Below are 22,722 nucleotides of genomic sequence, written 5' to 3'. Positions count from 1 at the left end.
AATACAATTGGTATTAGTATTACGCAAAGGATACTATAATAAAGGACGCTATAATATTAGATTTAATATAACCGGTATTAATATTGTACGAAGGACGCTATAATAAAGGACGATGCAATATTAGGCTTAATATAACTGGTATTAGTATTGTACGAAGGACGCCGCAATAAAGGATACTATAATATTAAATTTAATATAATTAGTATTAATATTATACGAAGGATGCTATAATAATAAACGTTATAATATTAAATTTAATACAATTAATATTAGTATTATATGAAGGATACTATAATATTAGGCTTAATATAATTAGTATTAATATTACGCGAAGGACGCCGCAATATTAAGTTTAATATAACTAGTATTAGTATTATACAAAGAATATTATAATATTAGGCTTAATATAACTGGTATTAGTATTAAGCGAAGAACGCTGTAATATTAAGTTTAATATAATTAATATTAGTATTATATAAAGGATACTATAATATTAGGTTTAATACAACCGGTATTAGTATTACACAAAGGACACTGCAATATTAAGCTTAATATAATTAGTATTAGTAAATGTATTGTTAGTTAATTAAATTTAATTATTAAGCCTAATAAGACTGAGAAAAGAGTAGTAGAGAGAAATATAAAAATACTATAATATATAACCTAATACTTAAATCCTATAGAAGGAAAGCTATAAGAAGCCTACTTAAATACTTAAATAAATTTAATATATTTATAAATAATATCAACCGTACAATTAGTACGAATATAATTAATAATAATAGCTTCACTTCCTATAAACTTTAAACGAAGACAGGAAATTATATTACAAAAATAAAAATATTTCTTTTAACCTTCAATTTATAAGAATAGTTATTAAATAAAGTTATTCCGGGCGCTTTACTATTTAGTCCGATCTCCCTATATTTAAATAATTTATTACGATTTACTATTTAAAATTAACTATAATAGGCTATTCCCCCTATAAATTCCCTAAAACTTTAAATAGAAATAGTAAATTATATTAAAAAGATATTTATAATTCCTATTAATTTTATTATTAAAGTCGGGAAGTTCGAACGACGTTAGGAGTCCTATTATAAGCCCGATAGGGCTGGGAGGCTAACGAATATAAATTATAATATTAATAACCCTACTAATACTAGCTTAATCCAACCCCTTACCCCCCCCTTAAAAGGAGGCCCTAACGTTATAATATCCGTCCTAGCCCGCCTTTATTCTCTTACCCCCCTATAGGTTCTATAACTTCTAATAGAAACTTCCGTCCTAAGTAATTTTCTACGCCTTAAAACTGCTTCTATTTAATTTAAAATTTAAATTTAATTTAAATAATAGCCTTTTTATTAATTAGTATAACTACTAATAATAATACTAATAACCTTATTAATATTAGCCTAATCCAACCCCCTTTAAAAAGAGGCTTTAGCGTTATAATATCCGTCCTAGCCTACCTCTATTCTTTTACCCCTTTATAGGTTCTATAACTTCTAATAGAAATTTCCGTCCTAAATAATTTTCTATACTTTAAAATTCCTTCTATCTAATTTAAAATCCGAATCCGATTTGAATAATAGCCTCTTTATTAATTAACGTAGCTACTAACGATAATACTAAATAACCCTACTAATACTAGCCTAATTTAATTTACCCCCCCTTAGAAGGAGGCCCTAGCGTTATAATATCCGTTCTAGTCCGCTTCTATTCTTTTACCCCCCTATAGGTTCTATAACTTTTAATAGAGGTTTCTCTATCCTAAGCAACTTTCTACGCTTCGAAACTCTATTTTTAAAATTTATTTCTAAGAGTAATTTAATATTTAAAGGACTTTAAAGTTTAGCTTTATTACTTAATATCTAATTAACGTTATTAGTAGCAAGATATTTACTTCCTAATAATATACTTACTTTAAAGTTTACTAATATTATAACTTTATTAAAAAGGAGGTCTATATCTTTATTTATATTAAGGTCGCTTTTGAAGTTTAGATTATTAATAATTAAGAAAGGATAATAGTTATAATAGTAGTAATTATAATAGTAGTAATAATAGTAGTTTATTCAAGAGTAATAGTAAAAATAGGAGTAGGGAATTAATAATAATTAATAAGGATAATAATAAGAATAGGGATTAAAATATAGAGATTTAGGATAGTAGGTATAAAAAAGTGGATAATAGCGATATTAAAATAATAAATTTAATTTAAACCTAATTCTATTCTAATAAGGTATTAGAGAATAGAACTCCGATAGGGGAGATAAATATATTAATATTTATATAAATCCGATAGGGGGAGAATTAATTAACCCCCCCTATTAGATTTAAGTATATTGAATTAGTATAAATAGAATTCTAATAGGGGATATAAATATATTATTTATATAAATCCAATAGGGGGAGAATTAATTAATTCCCCCTATTAAATTTAAGTATATTGAATTAATATATTCTATTAATTGTAAGTATATTAATACTCCTATATAAAACCTTATATAAATCTTACTATACTATATAATTTTAGAATCGGTTCTATAAAAATGCGAAAATTATACGGGATTAATAAGTAGATAGAGTACCCTAAACTAATTCGGTTCTAATTTATATAAATATTTAATATTTTATTAAAAATATACTACGTTATTTTATTATTAGATTTAACCCTATTACTAAGGTATACCTATTTACCCTTATTACTACTAATAACTATTTCTCCTATATCCCTCTCTATTTGCCTAATACCCTTTTTGGGGTCCCGAATTATAATTTACTTATTTATTTATAATAGTTGGACCTCCTTTATATTAAATATATTGAATTTTAATTCCAATAATATAGTAAAACTAAATTGTAGAATATTAGGGGTATTAAATCTTAAGTAATTAAGTAGTCGAAAAGTTGTATATCCTTAACCTACTTACCTATTCCAATAGACTATATAAGTATAATTAATAATATCTATATTAATAAATAACTATATATATTTACTTATTTAATATATTCGTATATTATTTTTAATAATTTTATAAATAATTGTAGTATAAGGGCTAATAGCAGAAAGGTAGACGAATAAAATCTTCGTATTATAAATCGAATTCTTATTCTATTTAATATTAAAGGTAAAGGAAGCGTTAATATATTTAAGAATTATATTAATTGCCTTCTATTAATTACCGGCTATAGAATATTATACTATATTAGAATGTAGAATAATATTAATAAATAGTTCGTCTATAACCTTAAAACGAAATAATTATACTAAATATAATATTTTAAGCCTATAATTATTTATTTTACTACTATAAAATAGGATAGGAAGAAGATTTATTATTTATTGGAGGATACTATAATCTCCTAAGGAAATAATTTTATCGAATATAAGAAAAATACGAATAACCTAAAGGTAATAATAAATACTACGATAGCCTATATTTATTATACCTAAAAATATTTTATACTTAGATTAAATAAATAAGGAAAAAACTTCGTTATAAATAGAAAGAAGTTCCTAATTAATAAATTTTTCTCTAATATTTAATATAATTCGGCGTACGGATACTTTAGTGAAGTTGGATTTTAAAATATAGCTATAATCGATAAGTTTAGTAATAAGAAAGGTTAGAATCCTAGAGGCGAATATATTTTCTAATATAGACCGACCGTTATAAAATATAGTATCGTATTATTTTACCCTCTTACCTCTTCTAAAGCCCTAAATATCCTATACTATAAGAGGTTAGAAAATTTAAAATATTATATTAACGTAATTTATAAGGATATGAAGAATATAGGTATAATAAAGATTTATTATTTATAATTATATATATAATTTACTTCAAATTAGTTGAGAATAATATAGTGAATAAAGGATATTATTTTCTAATCGCCGTAGATAAAGATAAGTTAATCCCTAAAATCGTCTATATTAAATCTAAGGATATTAAAGAAAAGTTTATTATAAAGTCAATAAATACTGGAGATTTTACTTTTATCTTCTATAATAGTAGGGGTTTGTAAAATATAATTTTTAGCGGTTTTCGGTTGCTTAATAACCGGGAAGTAAAGAATAGATTATTATAATTTCCGCCTAACTATAGAGGCTAGTTTATTTTTAATAAAATAGTAGGCCGCATTATTAAAGGATAGTAGTATAATATTTAAGTAAGTAAAAAGCTATTTTAATTAGAATTTAATATAGGGGCGCTATTAAGATAGTTTAAACGGCCCGTTAATATTGGGACTACTAATAAGGAGATAAATAGTAAGGTTCTATATAATATCCTTCCGGCTGATTCTAAGACCTTATATACAGTCGATAAAATTAAAGTTATTATAAATAATAACAATATTCGGATTACGGTTAACCAATTTAAAATTTGCCTACAATTGTATAAATATATAAAATAGTAATAAGAGTATAAATATTTAAATCCTATAGATGGATAGGAAGTTTCCCCCTATAGAATTTAAATATTAAATTATATACTATAGAAATATTAATAAGGTAATTAATAATTTATAAAGTAATTTTATAAAAAGAAATTATATTAAACCGGGCTAGAATATTATATACGTATAACTATATAGAGCTACTCTTAAAGTAAATACTAAATAGTTTTAGGATAAATATACTATTTTAAAGTATATATGAATTTATAATAATAAATACTATTATAATTATATAATTATAAATCTCTCTTTTTTTCTAAATACTATCCTTCAATTCGTATAAGTTTTAATAGGTATACTATTATATATATAGCGTAATAAGTAACTCTATTAATCTTAATACAATTTCGGATATAGTACTATAAGTAGAACGGAGGTGAGAACGGATCTATAAAATATTAAATATATCTTTAATAATAATAAAGTAAACCGTATTACTAATTCTAATAAATTTATTAGTAAGAAAAGTATTAAATACTAATTTACTTAAGAGAGATTTAAATTTTATACGGAGGGTTTTATCAAAATATATTTAAAATATATATTTAATTAGGGGTTTAATTGGGTATTCGTCCAATTTAAATTCAATTTCTTCCCCTTCTAGTTAGTATTTAATCTTATCCTTTTTAAAATATATATAAACGCCAGCACCCGTAAGGACTTTACGTACTGTAGAGTATCGAAGTATATTAATAACGTTTTTAAATATTTACTATACTATTAAAAAGTATTTATCCCCTGGTAAATATATAAATAAATAAAGTAATATAATAAATTTGTCCGATAGTTAATTCTAATATATTAGTAGATACTATTAAATAAACGCTAAATATCTTTAATTTCCGTATTAATTTCAATATCTACTATAGATATATCTATAATAAATATATCTCTAAAATAGAATTCGTCTATAAATTAATTAGAAAATTCTAATAAATACTAAGAAAGAACCTTATTAAATAATTTATTATATAGTTCCTCCAGATAGTAGGAACTTTATAATTAGAATAAAAGTAGAAGAAATAAAAGAGCAAATATTAATTAGGTTACTAAATATAATTAGTAGGATATAGGTATATTATTAAAATTAGGGAATATAAAAGAAGATAATATTAATAAGTATATTAATATTAAATATAATTTAATATACGTATTATTCGTTTTAGTAATATAATATTTAGGGAAATTTAGGGAAATTTGGGGGTTTGCGTACAATAAACCATTTTGTCCATATTAAGCTCAGTCCGGAGTATAGCCGCGTCATTTTAAACCTACAGGGCCAAATAATATAATATCCGGATTAGTAGGTAAGTAAGGGTAGTAGGGCCCGGATATTACAATTATCTAGCCCTATAGGTTCGAAGAGACGCATAGGCCATCGGAGGTGGCTGAGCGACTGAGATTAGAGAGTAGAGTTAGAGACCCGACAGGAACCTAGACCCCTCTCCAACATGTATACCCCCTCGTTCAGTATGCGAGCAGGTCATCTTGGGCTTTCCAGGGTTTAAAAAAGGAACAAGCTTTTGGTGTTCACTTGGCTTCCCGTTGGGCGGAAGCTTATTACCCCAGAAATTAGGAAGGCAAGGGTTGTCGTTGGCAGGAAGCGTGGGCTTCAAATGCCTTGCTTGAGAAGGTTTTGTTTTTTAATGGTTCGAATCGCCGGATCGGTCCTTGAGCTGCTTTGGGACTCTTGGTCCGCTCGGGACAGGGCTTCGGGTACTCAAACATCTGCCGAAATATGCTTCGTTCTAGGCCTGACAAGCGTCACCAGCCCGAGATACTCGAATCTTGTGGATGAGAACAGGTCGATTTGATTTCTAGCCGACCTCAGATTACCTACCAAAATTCCGGCGTGGAAGTCGCTGTTACAGATTGTCGCGAGCAAACGGTGCCCATGGCTCCCTCTTGTTCGAATGACCCAGCTGTGGTGTCCATCAGGTAGGTCCTTTGCGAGCTGTCAATTGTTGATCAGTGGCACCAGGGGTAACAGGTCAGCGATGTTTGTGGTAATCCCCCTGAGCAAGGGGAATGAGCTGTTAATGTTAGCGTCCTCAACAGAAGTAGGCGGTAAATATGGTCAGTTGTTGTTAGTAAAACAATCTTGGTAACCTCCCGCTCACACTGACACTGAGCTATCTCAATCATGTCTTCCTCTCGTAACTTCAACCTATCTCGGATCATTTCCGAAAATGCACTGCCACCATCACCGAAAACGAACATCTGATTTTCGTCTCAAAAGCCAGCATTTAACGGCCACACCATCATAGGATAAGAGATCTTACCAGGCACCTGCTCCAAATTGAACGGCTCATACGAAGTCTGCGCGCACATGACTGAGTTTTTTTTTTTTTTTTTTTTTTTTTTTTTTAAACCTCCCGTTTTCCTCCTTCTTGGTGCCATTCACAGCTTCAGTCAAGTAGCTCCTCCAACGACCGACACCACCCAACCCTCTCGTCATCTGTCATATATTCCCGTCCCTTTTTCATAACCACATCCAAGTTTCTTGACATTTTTAGCCTTACCAGACCATGAAAGATCCGAGCGAAGCACGATAGTTCTTCAAGCCTCTTCTGGTCCAGATGCATCTATCTCCACCTGTACCTGGCCTTTCAGCCCTGTTGGGCGCCGCAAAAGAACCCTTTGCCAGATCCTTCTCTTTGCAATCGATGCATAATCTCATCCCGCGAAGCTCCGCCCTGCACTTAGCGGCGGAACATACGTAGCTCTTCCCATGCTTCGGCCTTCTTGACGTTACTGTTTTTGTTGTCATCGGCGTTATTGAAGTCCACAGCTCGGCGCCATGCTGTTTGACTGTGGCTACTTAGGTAGCAGGACGTGATCAGTTTTTGAAGTATGGAGAGTAAGTTGCTAGTAGACGACCTCTTGTAACAGATAACATGAAGTGATCCGGAGACCGAGCGAAGAAAGGTAGAGTTCAAGTTTCTAGTTAACCACCACTTATGAGAGCAATCACCATCGTCTGAAAAGATGCGCAAGCAATCATCAACTAAACCTGCGGCAGGTCGGCGTTTGGATAGAATCTAGCAATCATTACCATTATCATCCTGATTACTGCTTTCACTAAACTTCTATCCTTTGACCACGCTTTCCATTGGTTTTATCAGCTCGGGATGGCCCGCACACAGCATGCGAGCCTGCTCGAAGCATACAAAGAACCGAAAGCTGAGTCCCTATACGGCGTGGTGGCGTGCATGTTGGGCCAACACAGCACACCATGTCGTCGAGCCAGAGTAATGACGAATGCCATCACCATCTTAAATGCTATTGATACTGGCCTGTATGGAGGTGGGTGCTGTGTCAGCCAGCATATCGTGTGACCAACAGGCCGAGCACACTAGTGGTAAAGCCAAGTCACCGTGAACCCTTTGCACCGTAGAACGTATCGTTTTCCCAAGGTAAGCTCGGCCGATAGTTATATCTAGCCTCCCCGGCTAGATCCAAAGTTTCTCCACCGTAGCAGTCAGGAAACCAGAGCCAACGTCAGGTGGGTCGAGTATATCGACCTCTCTGCAAAAGCCCGTTCGAGGTACCGTCTATCATTGATTGATACATGTCAGTCAAATGGTTCTGGAGCTCAGGGACTTCCAGCTTATTGCTGCAGTCCCAGACAATATCCTCAACAAGACCGCCTCCCGGTATATGGTAGGCGGGTTGCAATAAGCGGCTGAAAGATGTGATTGGGTCGCAGAGGGCACAGTCACACTGCAGGGAACGCTGTCATCGTCGGCTACCAAATCGCGAGAGCTGTTGCAGTGGGTGCGGGGGAGTCGGCGGTTGCTACCAACCAACTGGAGAAGAAGATAGCACCTTCGAATCGTAGCATATGAACACGGCAGAAGCAAATCCTGTCTTAAAAAAACAGCTCATGCTCCATGTCCAAGGCATCGAAAAATCGGTTCGCTCAGCAACCGGGGCTTCTGCCAAAGAATTGCCCCTTGGATGTGATCCGCGCATTGGGTTTATTGCTCCCAGCTCATGGAAAGCAGCAGATCGCAGAGATTGCTACTGGTGTTTCCCCGGATCACACACGGAGCTGGTTTGAGATTTTCCTGTTTGCTCACTGTGCGGGAGCCGGACGTCCCCTAGGTTTCTCTCTCTTGCGTATAGCCTCCAGGTCAACATTCTTCGGGACCTTCATATTGCCCCTCGAAGCAAGCCATAGGACATGCTCTGGATGGAACAGATTCGCCGCATTGACGTTGCCGAGCCCAGCGGCAGCAAGCGGTCTGTCTTCGTCCTCGTCCTCGTCTTCGTCTTCTTCCTCGCTGTCCTCCTCCTCAAGCGATCGCTTCAAACCGGTGCGTACATTCTCAATGCCCATCTCGCGCTCGGCGATCGTATAGGGCTCGTTCGCTTGGTTCATGAGGTAATCCCTGATGCTGTCCATGCTGACCTGAAACATATCGGCCCACTGTTCGTTAAACGGGTCCGAGGGCGCGTCCTCCTCTTCGTCTCGGTAGTCGTCGTCGTCATCGTCGTAGTCGTTGCTCCTCTGTTGGGCGCTGGCCAGTTTGCTCGGGTCCAAACCAGAGGCCCTTGCTACACTACGCGCATCTTCGACCCAGCTCTCGACTTCCGGCTCGAGTTTCTTTCTGAGTAGTTGCAGAAGGATGTGTTCCTGAGTGCGCCCAGGGAAGTTTGTCGATGGGTGGACGACGATGCGTTGGAACAAGTCGGAGTTTTCGTCTGCGAGCTTTTGGATAGTTTCGAGACTCTTTTGGAGAATGGCTGCTGAGGCTGTGAGGGACTCCCTGTGGAAGAACAGATCCGTATAAGAACGCGGCCAGTCTCGAGGAAGAAAGATGTAGGAGGGGGGACAGAGCAACGACTTACTGGCTTGGGAGAGGCTGGCTTCGCTGGATATCATTAAACAGGCTGTTCAAACTGTGAGTGAGCTGATGGAATCGGTTTCGGAGAACCTCGAGCTGCTTGAATTCATCAGGAGCTAGACGGAGGGAATCTTTGCCGTCGGCCATGTTGTTGAACGAGTTTTTGGAGGGGTAGAGTGAGTAAATTATGTTGCGCTTCGTCAATACAAAGCTATTGGATATCTCCGTGAGTATTATCTCGTACAAATATGCCTTGGGTCCGGGAGGTCGGGTCGCAAGGGATTCACTGCAATGTAAAGAGAACGAAGCGTTTAGAAGGTAAAAGTTCCGTCAAACAACAGTCAGGACGGAAGCTACAGTGATGTTGGATGTTTTGGTGCAGCCCCACTATTCTACAGCCCCACTGCACAATCGCTAACACGAAAGCCGCACGAGCTGCACACTAGTGTAAACTTAAAGCAAGCGACCCCTGACCCCCAGCTTGGCGGTTACGGCAGGGTCTAGAATCCCATGAATGGCAGATGCTTGGTATCAATCGATTCCGTTCTTTCTGACATCCCTCAACAACAGCTACAACCTAGAGGTAAAGCCAATGAAGAAATGAATCCATCAGCGAGCTAAAGGGAAGAAAAGACTTGCCTGGCAAAACCGGCAAGAGCAAAACAACAGATGACATGCGCCGAAGATCCCAAGCTTGCGGTACCATCCGGTTCAGTTCAGAGCAGAGCGGGTTGCAGGGCCGTTCTTATCACTCGATTTGTGACTTGAAATCCCTAGAAAACTTCTGTTCGAAGACCGACTCTGGAGGCAAGCTCGTTCAAGTGCAGTATCTACCACTGAGTTAAGACTCGGTTCAATTTCCGGACCGTGCAAGTGTTTTCCCTTTTTCTTCTTCTTCTTCTTTTCCTTAAATTTTTTTTTTTTTTTTTTTAATTTTTTTTTTTTTTCTATCTTCTCCTCTGCTTCTTTCTTGGTCTTTCTGTAATAATAAGTTGTTATCAGTTTTCTGTGTTCCGTGAGTAGAGGCCAATTCCTTCCACACCGTGGTCTGGAATTCCGAATACCTGGCGCACGAAGTACAGCAAGCAAAACAGATATCCAACAAATGTGCCGTGAATTGAGCCAAGTTCTTGTGGTGTAGAAATGCAGAGATTTGGTTGGGATCGTAAGTCGATTGGCATACCTCTACTGTCAGTGCTTGGAGCTTGAACTTGGAGATACGTAACATGAAAAGTACACCGATTATGGTTGACTTGTCGTAGGTACATGACAGGAAATTCATATCCAATTGAATGCTACTGTATCATCGTTATCCACGTTTATTGATAACCAAAATAAACTAAAAAAAAAAAAAAAAAAAAAAAAAAAAAAAAAAAAAAAAAAAAAAAAAAAGGAGAGCGCTTTGTGCTGATGCTTGCTCGCCGTTCGCTAATGCCCGTCGCTAATGCCCGTCGCTGATGCCAAGCCAGGGTATCTACTATCTTGTCATCGTGAACCAGTGAACCACTGATCGTCCCAAAAGAAACGCCCATCATATGTCTTCAACGCCATTTTATCTTCCGGTACCATCAAGTTTATCACTCTTCATGGGAGCCTGCTTGGTGAACTTTGATGGGCGCCCCCTTGGGTAGCTCATTGCCGTTGGCGTCGACAGGCGGAAAGCGAGCCATACGCTCAAGATCGTCGAGGGGCATATGTGAACGGATGTATCTATAATTACGTGTGTCAGTATATCATTGCGAAGTGAGGGAGGGTGACAAGGGTTTTACTGACTTCTCCCGGCCGTCCTCGATCGGATTGAAGTCCCATTTCTCGCTCTGTGAGTCCTTCGCCGTAAAGGCGCTCCACACAAATCTGCGTTTCCTCTGCGAGAGAAGGACTTGCTCGGTGATACTTTCAAAGTCCCAGCGCACTCTCGCCTCAGCCTCAAACCCTCTCAAAATGATTTCCGCCGTCTCTCTATATTCGGGATCGAGCATCTCTGCCTTTGGCCCCGCAAGAACCTTGGCGAGGTCCTCAAGTTCAAGCGGATCCCTTCCTAGATCAAACAGCTGAACGCCGTCCGCGGGGCAGATGATGAACTTCCAGTTGCCGCGTTTGATCATCATGATTGGGCTGACGGTGCCCTCGCCCGTATATTCGGCGATGACGGTATCGTGCCCTTCTGCGTCGCGTCCTTCCAGGAACGGAAGAAGGGATTTGCCGTCCATCGGCAGGCCAGGAACCAGCTTCGTGCCGATCAAATCGACCATGGTCGGCAGAATGTCCAAGGTGGACACGTTCTGGGTCACACGATGAGGCGTGTACTTTTTGGGATAAGAAATCAGAAGAGGGACACGAACGGATGATTCGAAGTAGCTCATTTTGTACCTGCAGTCAGGAAAACGTGGATTAGCGACAGACCCGGGGGAAGTACAAAATCCAGATCGAGTAGCAAAACGTACCAGAGTCCGCGCTCACCAAGCATGTCTCCGTGGTCGCCACTGAAGACGATGATGGTGTCGTCGGCAAGTCTGCACTTCTCCAAGACCTTGAGCAGCTTGCCAACACAGTCATCAACATAGCTGACAGCGCCATAGTAGGCCCTGCGTGCGCGCTTGATCTGATCATCCGTAAAGTTCTTGTCCCACAAGTCGCAGACCTTGAGCAGTCTCTTGCTATGGGGATCCTGCTCCTCGTTCGGAATTCTGGGAACCTTGGGGAGATCAATTTCCACTTCCTTGTACTTATCCCAATACTCGTCTTCGATGGTGTAGGGATCGTGAGGGTGAGTAAGGGAAACCTATGGCGTGATTTTGTTAGCAAAGTTCAACCTTCCTTTCTCGCCGTCGGTCAACCAGTTATGGGTACACCATGACCCTTCCTCCCCCTCGCTAAAGATACAGCATCCGCAGCCCTGTTCGGCTGAGAAGATGACAAGAAAGGCCAGTACGTACCGTCAAACAGAACGGGCGCCTCGACTCTCCGCTGCGAGCGTAGTCATGAAGAAACTGCGTTGACTTGTACATAACCTCCTCGTCGTAATCAAGCTGGTTGCTGCGAACACAAGCACCAGCCTGTTCGATGGAGCTCGCATTGTGATACCATTCTAGCCTTTGCTCGGGCCTCTCAATATCCGCATCCCAGTTGGCTGCCCAGCCGAAGTCGCCGGGATAGATGTCAGTGGTTAGACGCTTCTCGTACCCATGCTTCTGGTCCATCACGAAGTGCATCTTTCCAGCCAAAACCGTTTGGTAGCCATCACGTCGGAGGTAGTGGGCGTAAGTAGGGATATCGCTCAAAATCTGGGCCGCATTGTCATACGCTCCGATCTTCATGGGGAGCTGTCCCGTGATCATGCTCATCCTTGAAGGGCCGCAGAGCGGCGACGGGCAGTATGCCGAGTCAAACTGGACGGATTTTGCGGCCAGAGCATCAATATTGGGCGTCTGAACAATGGATTCCGGGTTGTAGATTTTCATCACAGGCGCGGCGAGCTGATCTGCCATGATGTATAGGATGTTCAGCTGCTTCTCCTTGTCCTGCCCGGGAGCGATCCCGTTGCCGTTGGCATAGCCATTGCCGTTGGTATGGCCATTACCGTTGGCATAGCCATTGCCGTTGGTATAGCCATTGCCGTTGGTATGGCCATTGCCATTGGTAAAACCATTCACGGGCGTAAGCTCCGGAGAGGCCGGTTGAGAGTTGAGAGCTGCCGGCATGGTCGTCTGTCGTCAAGAACGGGGGGTTTCGGCTAATAGTAGATAAGGTGAGGTGAAGGATAAATTCCTCAATGAGGTGGGCGAGATAACTAAGGCCGATCAGAGAGGCTTGAGCAGAACAGAGAGAAGTCGGACACTCCGCTTATAAGGGAAGCTGGGGAAGCCGACCTGGGGTCAGAATCCGGGGTAGCGGGTTGAGCTTGAGGTGTGATCAACCAGTTCGACGAGGGAGGAGATGGTGGATGATATCGACGTCTGAGACCAGGCCAATGGCGGATGTGATTTGGAGGTGAGCACGTCAGAACGTAAGAAAATCGGGGCTGGCTTTGAGCACGCAATCGCTCAAGCGCATACACAGCCTTTATGTCGAGCAATTGCGCAATCGAGAGACAAGATGAAAGGCACTTTTAGCACTGCACGAGGCACTGCACGCCATTTTATCATCGCAACTCTTTATCCCTCTCTTATCCCATCAACGGACAACCGGCTTTCCGCGAAGGGTTGCACCGCATACCGACTGGACCCTGATCCTCACCGGGATTCCGTCGTGCGAACGGGCATTGACATGTTCCACTTGTGTAGGACATCGGCATCAACATCCCGGAACAATGAGCACAACCCAACGGAGAAGCGCTTGAGGCGGGTACAGAAGGGGAGAGAGGTGCCAAAGTTGACTAGCGGAGTGTGTGCAAATTTTGGGTGGGCACAGGATAGCGCGACCGAGACCGCCGCAGACCTGAGTGCATAAAGCGCAACCAACGACTTCCCTGGTCGCGTGAATACAATGCAGATGGAACTGCCGGAGGATCTGTGTGAATCCGCGGAGCCGTTGAGCAGGGAAGTGAAAGGATTCTACTAGTATGAATAGTGGCGCATAAAGGCGTGATGGAGATTGTCCAGATTCCAGAACACTTGCTCGAAGATAAACTCAACAGGTAGATCCCGGGAACTTGCCGAGGGGAAAAGCTCCGTGAGGATTTGTCCATCAAAGATATGATTGTGGGATGCTACTGTACGAAGCAACATAATTCCTGTTTGTTGCATGTGAACATGAATTATGCGAGCGTCAGAGCGGCAAACGATTCAGTTGACAGGGGCAACTTTGAGTCTCCCCCCTTCACCATCGATATTGATATGCATATTAGCTGAAGACATTGATAAGGGTTGGGGTAATTTGCTGAACAATACATAGTAGAGGCTAAGGCCAATACGTAAGAGGTATCAATTGGTTCCGAAGAAAGACTTCGAAACGCAAGCCACTTATATTATCTTTCCATTGTCTTTTTCACGTCGTGGTAAATAGGGCATAATTTACCTTTTTCTTCTTTTTCCCTTATCTTGTTGCAGCGTGTTTCTGCAAGGACCAAAGGTTGGTTGGGCTAGAGCGATTGGGCTAGAGCGATTGGCCATTCTTACTGGAGGGTCGAATAGTCTTTCTGTTGACAGCTGAGTGGGAAGGCCGAATCTCGACAACAGGATGGTTGAGAGCCTCTGAGCAGCTTGGTTGGTTCATTCATTTTTTTTTTTTTTTTTTTACGTCTGAACAGTCACGGTCATTGCCATCTCAACATTTGCTAAATTCGTGGTCATGTGTCACTTCTGAAGCCTAGACTTAGGACCAAGATTAAGTCTGGAACGGTCTTTCGATGAACCAGCGCTAGTGTCTGTGATTACTGCAAGCTATCGGACCAGGACAATAGTTTGCTTTGAAGACGCTAAACCATTCAAACGCCTTTCAGCATCCGTGAACGCAGTATCACTCACACATTGCCAAAGGCTCCTGGCTAACGCTTCTGTAGCATTTGTACGCAGGACGAAAAGTCAGCTGACACCAAAGGTTCATCGGAAGCTCATGTATTCCAAATATTGATATACCAAAAAAAACAAAAGCAAGTAACTAGAAATACCCCCCACAATATCACTCTCGGACTAGCCCAGCCAGAAAGAGAACACACGCTGGTCCGTCTAACCGCGGCGACGGGTCGTGGGACCTTTGCTCTTCGCTCTCGGCTCGGAGGAGGTGGACGCGCCAGTAGCGGTAGCCGACGACGTCGCAGCAGGAATTGGGCCCGCAGGCACCTTCTGCTTGCCCCGTGCCTTGGCCGAGGGCGCGTTCCAGTAGTATACCATCTGCAGAGCGAGAACCAAGTTCAGCGCGAAACCGGCAATAAACCCGTACAAAATGAGCTTGTCGTCGACCTCTTGAAGAGTGGTAAAGATGCGCGAGAGGGATCCGGCGAGGTAGTTGAAGACCTGGGAGGAACAAGAAACACAGCGTCAGTAGCAAGCAACTTGAAGAGAAGCACAAGGAGAGATGTAATCGGGATTGAGGGTGAGGATGTCCTTACAGCAAATGCACTGAGCTGTCCCGTTCCACCTTCCTGCAGAATAGCCAAGATCTGGGGAACCTTGCTGGCGACACCCAGCACTCCAGCGCCGGCCTGGAGGTAGCTCAACTGCTGCATGTTGAGAAGCTGCTCGCTGAAAAAAGTAGCAACGCCGACTGCCAGTGCCGCGACGAACAAGGCCGCGATGCCAGCCCTGCCGCTGTATTTGAGCACGAGCACGGAGATGATGACGTTTTGACCGAGGATCAGGGCCGTCTCGCCAAAGGTGCTGAAGGGGAATCCATTTCGAACATTGTATGCGAGCGAGGTAAGCAAGCTGCTGGTCTCGAGGAGATACGAGAGGAAAGAAACGCCGCTGGCCGATTTCGAGTTGACAAGCTTGAGGATCTGGGGCACCTTGACGATGGAGGAGGCAGCGACGATGCCAATGCCGAGGGCCTTACTGATGGCGAGCTTAAGACATTCAGGGTTGTGTTCGAGGTCGATGTCGAGTATCAGCTTCTTGTAACACGAGTCTCCGATGAGGGAGAGGCCGATGTCCCGGATCGGACCCGGAAGGTTGTGGGTGACGGGCTGCAAAGCCGACCGAAGCGCGTCCATTTTGCCGGTTATTTGTGAAGATACGCGCGTGGGGGCGAGACCTATCGTTGGAAACGGATTGACACGAGGATGAATCGGTGTGACCGCAGTTTCGGCTCCCACAACGAACTGGGATGTATCAAAGTATGACTGTTTATAATCAAGTCGCGGGTCCAGAGAATACTTCAAAAGGTAAGCCACGAAAGGACAACTATCGGAGGTCTCGATACCGTGGCCCGTGCCGTGCCGGCAGAGTTGGTTTGCCGGCGGGCAACTCACACGTGCGGCAGTGGCTATAATGCATCCAATGGTATGATAGTACAGTAGTGTACTATGTACCTACATTTTGTGAGATGCCTTACCTACCCTGACCACAGAGCCACAGCATCAGCTTCCACTTAAAACTGGACATTTCGTCCATGAACCTCACTCCCTCACTTCTTCATGGTCAAGTTTCTCACAAAGATAGTCTTTGAAGCAAAGATGGGTAAATTCCATTAGCATTCCTCCATGTCCGCTATTTTCTTCGTGTGCCGAAGCAGACTGTTCTCCTCCTCCGGGCATGCCTTGGCGGGTATTTTGGCGTCGCTAATATCATCCCCGTAATGTGCCACCGAAGATGTCGAAATAACATAAAGCAGCCTACGAATTCCCGAATACATATACAGATGGAGTGAAAGTAGTAACCAGCCGGCCGCCCATCCCAAGTTCCTTTGCGCAACCACTGGCTGCTCCTTCGCGCGCTCTCCGAATGAAGCGTTAAATGCCCGAGGCACCCAATCAATGGTGCTCAAAGCAGAGGAACGTTTAGCCAAGTGGTTGCGCTTGGTGCATAGAGATTAAAAACCAGAGTACCTCTGATTAGCCCCTGAATTGTGTTGATGATCCCTAGGCCGATTTCGTCCTGCTCGAAACGCGTGTGCCTGCCCTAGGTGCCTTCACCTCTTTCGTCTTCTTGGCGGCTTTGGCAGGAGCCTTGGTTTCCTTCGCGCTCTTGGCGTCCTTGGTAGCCTTTGGTGGTCTACCGGGTCTTCCTCTGGGCTTCGCCTGTTGCTTCTCAGCGGGCTTGGCCTTGAGGGCCTTGGGGCCCTTCTCCGTCTTCTTATCCGCCTTGTCAGCCATGTCCGCCTCCTGAGCCTTACGGGAGGTCTTTGCCTTCTTGGCTTTCTTCTCGGAAGCCTCCTCGGACTTCTTGGCCTTTTGGTCGGCATTGAATTTGCGCAATAGCTCAGTAGCACCTTGGAGATTTTGCTTAGGCTCCCAGGTGTTGTCACTGTCCGGGTAACCCTTCCACTTCACAAAGTACACGTGCTCCATCGTCTCGGCATCAATCATCGAGTTAATGATGGCCTCGACCTCGTATTCTCCCTTAGGAACGACATCAGAAGCGGCATCCTTCTTGGGGCGACCAGCCTTGCCCTTGGACTTCTCTTTGCTCTGTTCGACTGGTTAGAATAAACATGTCGCTATGGCTAATGATTATGAACTTACAGCTGTGCCATTGGTGGATGCGGGACGACCGGGACCCTTCTTTTTGGCAGCCTTGGCGGCAAGACGAGCGCTAGGAGCGGCGGCGGGTTTGCGACCACGCTTTGCAGGAGTGACATCCTTTACTTCCTCCTCCCTTTCCGAGTCGGGTTCCTCGATCTCCACGGCCTTGCGCTTGCGCCCGCTGCTCTTCTCAGTGCTTTTCAGGGAACTCTTGGGCGTGCGGGAGCTCGTGCTCTTTGCTGACTTGGGGGTTTTCGAAGCAGACTGTGCGGGTGTCGCTGAGAGAGACCGGGATGGCATGGCACGCTTGCTTGTTTCACCCTCCATACCGGCAACAGGGGCGTTCAGCTCTAGCTTATCATCCATAGTGACAACGGTGACACCGGCGGGTACAGGCTGGCTAGGTGCGATATCTTCGGAGATTTGACGTGGCTCGTTGTACTCACTGGCAGCTTGGTTAGCTGGCAAAGTTCTGTGAGGAGGTGAATCGCAACGAAGTAAGTTGACGGAAAGGTCGGCGGGACACATGAGCTTCCATACCTCACTAGGAATGTGCGACTTTGTAGGGGTCTAGTCGATGGAAAATATACTTACTCGAAAAGGTCACTCTTAATGCGGACCAGGTCATCGTCCTCGAGCTCGGCATCGGAGAGAAAAGGCATCTTGAATGACAATTGTTTTTTGTTACGATTCCTGGAAGCGGTGTACGCGCGTGATGAAACACGGAGCGACGTTGTTGAATTTGACGGAGTCTTGATTCAAGAAGGCGCGAGGTGGAGCGAGTTGCGCGTCGAGCGGCGAGCAAATTGGAAAGTGAATAAAAAGAAAATACCCCAATATAATGCGGTTAGCAAGGCGACCCTTAAATCAACGTGATCGAGAATGCGCTGAATGTGACGGGTCTTGATTCTCAACCCGATAAAGCTGTTTGCTGTTAGTGAGGCGCGTCGTGAAGATTGCCGATAGTTTGTTGCGGTTCATAACGAGTGATGTAAACACTAGTGCGATCCATAGCGAGTGGAGAAATGCAGTGTACATCCACTAGCACATTCATCGTTTCTGGCCAATAGCAAGGTACGCTAGAGTACCGTGACCAATTGCAGCAGCCTGAGCTTGATGACCCTCCCGCCACATCTGCAGCTCTAGAGGCAGCCACATTAATCCGTCAATCAAGTGTGCACCGCCATACTTAGGTTGGTATTCCAGTCCTTCACTCACCAAGCTTCCGTCCCTTTCTCACTGCACAATCACCCACTGACTGCAACCTCTCACCGAGAACCGGCCCGTGACTTTCTTACTCCACCTCCATTTTCTTTTTTACTGTCGATACTGGCTCGGAATCAAGATGAGAGTTGTCAAGTCTCCGGCTAAGATGCGATGCCTTGAAAGTACCATTGCCTCAATCCAAAACCATTGAGGGACGGCTTACTACGAACAATGCGTAAATTCGCAGTTGATTCAGCCTTCTTACGTGGGGATTCCGCCGTTTATCTACTACCTTCCCGCTGGATCACTCCTAGTTCCGTTAATCCTGAAAGTTCAACACACCAGACTTCATCCAACGAGTCCTGCCAGAACTCCAAAGTTGCTCAAGTATCCCCGAGTTGGATAGGCGATCCTGAAATTGGCGGTAAATTCGACATCTCAAGTCACAGCTTTTGGTATTTCTAATCAGCCGTGTCGATCCCCGCTAAGCTCTAGAACTGCCTCTCGTGCACAGCTCAAGCTCGTTTGGACATCGCCGTTTGTATCGGTGTCGAGCTTGGTACACTCAGCAAAAGAGAAACAACTCAGATCGCATGCTCGTTCAGATGGCCACCCTATCACTCCGATCAACCACTCGGTACTGTCCATTCATTGATCGCTCCGCTTGGTCCAATCGAGACGCCATGACAATAATGTTACGCAAAAACGTCCCTCGGGATTCACCAGCACACTAAGCTGCATAGTCATGACACTCAAAAGGAAAGCACAGAGTGCAACATACCGAAAAGATCTCCCCAATGACATTGAGTAATGTTAAAAAGAGCAAGATTACACTGATTCCAATCCCATCGAAAGACCCAGTGAACTTCTTAAGTTGTACGTCTAAATGCTGTCCTTTCTTTCCACTTGTGACAGAGCTACGGATGGCTGACAAGAACACGGGCCTCAAGCATACAAGTACTGCATTTCATGTGGTCAGTACACAATTTCAAACAAATGAGCTCTTGATACCATGATCAATGGTGAGGATTACTGACCCTTCAGTCTGGCAGTCATTTGCTTGGCAATGAAGATGACCGGAGGCATGTTTGTGTTTGGGTAAGGTTTACTGAACCTTGATCTATAATACCATGAGCTGGCCATCATTTCAAGACTTATCAGTATCAGTTACACCTGAAGGACCATATAACAAGTTGCATATGCCTTGATCGGCTTCGTGCTGCTGTTGGTAATTTCATTTTCCAGAGACGACGTACATTTGGAACCGATAGGAAAGTAATGAACCACCGAAAACATCCTCCAGCTCATTGCCCGATCCATGGGCTTGATCTGTCTTCTCTTCGTGCTCTAGGCCGCCCTCGTTCAAACCATCACCATTAGCGTGTTTGATAGCAGTGATTTTCTACGTCGACACAGCCTTCAATGAGACCTACGGCTTCGAGTCATCGCGAGCCGGCCTCTGCTCTATCAGTGGCGTCATTGGTGCTCCCTTGGGCATACCCACTGGAGGCCAACTAGGCGACAAGATTACGGGACTGGTCCGCGAAGCGCAACGGCGGCGTTCACGATCCAGGGATGCGGCTTCCTGCTATGTTTCCTTCGCTTATCACCACTCCTCTGGCATTGGGTTTTTTTTATGAGGTAGGCATAGACCACAGGCTTCATTGGGTTGTTCCGGTTATTGGTATTGTTCCATTAAGTTTGTTTCAAATGGAGCGATCACCCAATATGACCATCGTGGTTCTTCGGTATTTTCGAAGAGCAAAAGAAATGTGATATTGATCTTCGAAATCGAGTTGCGCGCATAATGCTTTGGAAAGCAATGACTGTGCAGCTATAGGCTGCTGCTTTCAGCTCACTTTTAACAAATCGGAACCATTCCTGATCGGGTATGGTGTAGCGGTAACATCGTTGACTCTCACTTCTTAGGAGTGACTGCTCTCTCAACAGCCCCGGGTTCGACTCCCGGTATCCGAGTCACAATTTCTTTTTTTACTTTTCTCTCCTAGTTTGTTGTGAGAGTCTACACTATCTCTTTGCCCCCCCTTTCCTTTTGTGGAATATCATATGTATTTGGTGCATGCTGAGTGTGGTCCATCGATGTTTTCCATGAGCCACTGTCATCAGAGCACCATTCCTCCATCGATAATGGCGTTCACTCCTGTTACACTTTTGGACTTGACGAAACAGAGTACCTGCTCTGCAACATCCTATGTTGAGGGTCACAGGACATGTCAGAGAGGCGTGATAGTTGAGATGGGAGAAGGAATAACGTGCCTCTACTGTGGCTAAACGCTTGAGCTTTGATCTCTCCCTCGCTTCTTCCTGCTTTTCGGGTGGAAACTGAAGACCCCAGTCCTGTGAACATCAGCATGTGTTTCGGTGACCAAGTTTGGAGCCAGCTTACCGTAAGCATAAGGCCCGGAGATACAGTATTGACTCTGATTTTGGGTGCCGCAATCTGTGCCAATCCCTTGGCCAAATGTATTTGCGCTGCCTTGGTGACGGAGTAGGCCTGCAATAGGGAATGTTACTTCAAGGACTTTTCGTTAGGCAAGGGGACGGGCATCAAACAAGGTCAGTGCTTACAAGCGAACTCCCGCTAACTATGACACCTGCCAAACAAGCAGTGGTGATGAAGACACCTTCCGTTTGGTCCAGATACGGTTTCGCAGCGTGCATCAACCAGAGATGGGACTTGACGTTCATGTTGAAGCACGTATCCCAGTCTTCCTCGTTCACGTTGTCATCCAGATCGTTGATGTCTCGAAGACGGATCCATGCGCCATTGGAGAAGACAATGTCGAGTTTGCCCATGATAAATATAGTGTTGTCGACAAGTTGGCTGATCTGATCCTTTTCAGCCAAGTCAGCCTTGAGGGCAACGTAGTTGTCCTGGCGATCTGTGCTAGCTGCTGTTAGCGGGGAGATATTCGTGAGTTCTTCGACAAGTTCATAGGCCCTTTGGCCGTTGCTGTCGTAGCTGATGACTAGGCGGATGCCGTTCCGGGCAAAGAGACGGGCAGTGGCGGCGCCGAGACCAGCGCTGCCCGCGGTTATCAGGGCAACCAACGGAGGGGTCATTATTCCTTGAAAAGTTCGACGGGAGACAGGTTGACGGGGCTGCAAATTACAAAGATGAGATATTCACCCTAAGCTCAAGTATCAACAGCCCGTATACCCTCAGGCGTTAGGAGTTGGAAAATGGGAAAGTCTTGGGACGAGAGGGACATAAGCTTGACGACCTTATGGCCCACCACGAAGCACCTCATTGTTGGACCTTTTCAGGCCCGGCGGTAACGACTGCCGAGCTCGATGGAGCTCGGAAAGTGCCTCGCAACACTGAAAGATGGTCGGGCAAGAATCAGTGCTAGCTCGGGGCCAGAAACAAATCCCAATCCCAACTTGCAGGAGCACTTGGTGAGCAAACTTTAACAACTCCAGTCATGTCCAAGCAACCTGTGTACAACCTAGATGGTACTCTGTGCAGCTGCCTTTGCTTGTGACATCTAGACCTTTTGAAGTGAGAGCGCAACTACCTAGAGGTATGATTCCATCGAGCGGTTGCCGCTCTTGGTAGGCGCCACTACTATTCCGTATAACTACGCAACACAACTTGAACCCCCACTCCGGCACATAGTATGTATGATCCGACCCTGATCGCCCAATGTCTTCGGGAGAAACATGTGGCTCCCCACATTCCGCATCGCTAAATACCAGCTTTATATCTGATATCATCTGAGTTATTATGGGAGTCAGAAATCGAGTTCAGCCAACTCGGCACATTGACTGAGCATCATCTCTTATCCAGGTGCCATTACTTCCAATCACCTGGGACAATTACCTTTCCCGCTTCCCTTGCCCTTGGATCTACGGGCGTAATGACCTCCCTCTTTTTGGAGTCCTTCCTGAACGCACAGAAACCGCACAATGAAATATTCGGGCCAGTGCCGGATACATCCCGGTCACCGGAAGTAACGCCATGCCGTGGTCCCCTCAACCAACAAAGTTAATGTGCCATATAGATACGCAAGGCAACCTCGAGAAGGCGCCTGGACGGGATGGTCGAGCTCACCCTCCTGC

The 22,722-nt window shown here is 43.5% G+C and overlaps 5 protein-coding genes across 5 annotated transcripts; all 5 read right to left on the bottom strand.

The window, feature by feature from the left end:
• Positions 1 to 8,518: 8,518 nt before the first annotated feature.
• On the bottom strand, positions 8,519 to 9,461 carry NEUTE1DRAFT_149950 (uncharacterized protein; the record flags this gene model as incomplete). Its single annotated transcript, XM_009857752.1, has 2 exons — positions 8,519 to 9,236; positions 9,319 to 9,461. The coding sequence occupies 2 exons, from the start codon at positions 9,459 to 9,461 to the stop codon at positions 8,543 to 8,545; spliced, it is 837 nt and encodes a 278-aa protein (XP_009856054.1).
• A 1,430-nt stretch (positions 9,462 to 10,891) lies between these two features.
• Positions 10,892 to 13,015, bottom strand: NEUTE1DRAFT_55837 (uncharacterized protein; the record flags this gene model as incomplete). The annotated part of the gene is made up of 4 exons (XM_009857751.1): positions 10,892 to 11,024; positions 11,088 to 11,684; positions 11,759 to 12,096; positions 12,251 to 13,015. The coding sequence occupies 4 exons, from the start codon at positions 13,013 to 13,015 to the stop codon at positions 10,892 to 10,894; spliced, it is 1,833 nt and encodes a 610-aa protein (XP_009856053.1).
• Positions 13,016 to 14,855: 1,840 nt separating this feature from the next.
• On the bottom strand, positions 14,856 to 16,098 carry NEUTE1DRAFT_149949 (uncharacterized protein; the record flags this gene model as incomplete). The annotated part of the gene is made up of 2 exons (XM_009857750.1): positions 14,856 to 15,268; positions 15,364 to 16,098. The coding sequence occupies 2 exons, from the start codon at positions 15,961 to 15,963 to the stop codon at positions 14,981 to 14,983; spliced, it is 888 nt and encodes a 295-aa protein (XP_009856052.1).
• A 300-nt stretch (positions 16,099 to 16,398) lies between these two features.
• NEUTE1DRAFT_118764 (uncharacterized protein) lies at positions 16,399 to 17,191 on the bottom strand (the record flags this gene model as incomplete). The annotated part of the gene is made up of 1 exon (XM_009857748.1): positions 16,399 to 17,191. The coding sequence occupies one exon, from the start codon at positions 17,151 to 17,153 to the stop codon at positions 16,881 to 16,883; it is 273 nt and encodes a 90-aa protein (XP_009856050.1).
• Positions 17,192 to 20,762: 3,571 nt separating this feature from the next.
• On the bottom strand, positions 20,763 to 21,723 carry NEUTE1DRAFT_105396 (uncharacterized protein; the record flags this gene model as incomplete). The annotated part of the gene is made up of 3 exons (XM_009857747.1): positions 20,763 to 20,849; positions 21,047 to 21,154; positions 21,229 to 21,723. 3 exons carry the CDS (start codon positions 21,721 to 21,723, stop codon positions 20,763 to 20,765), a joined length of 690 nt encoding a protein of 229 aa, XP_009856049.1.
• Positions 21,724 to 22,722: the final 999 nt, after the last annotated feature.

Source organism: Neurospora tetrasperma (genome assembly GCF_000213175.1).
Source record: "Neurospora tetrasperma FGSC 2508 unplaced genomic scaffold NEUTE1scaffold_81, whole genome shotgun sequence".
Classification (NCBI taxonomy): Eukaryota; Fungi; Ascomycota; class Sordariomycetes; order Sordariales; family Sordariaceae; genus Neurospora; species Neurospora tetrasperma.
This window is presented reverse-complemented; position numbering and strand designations above follow the sequence as displayed.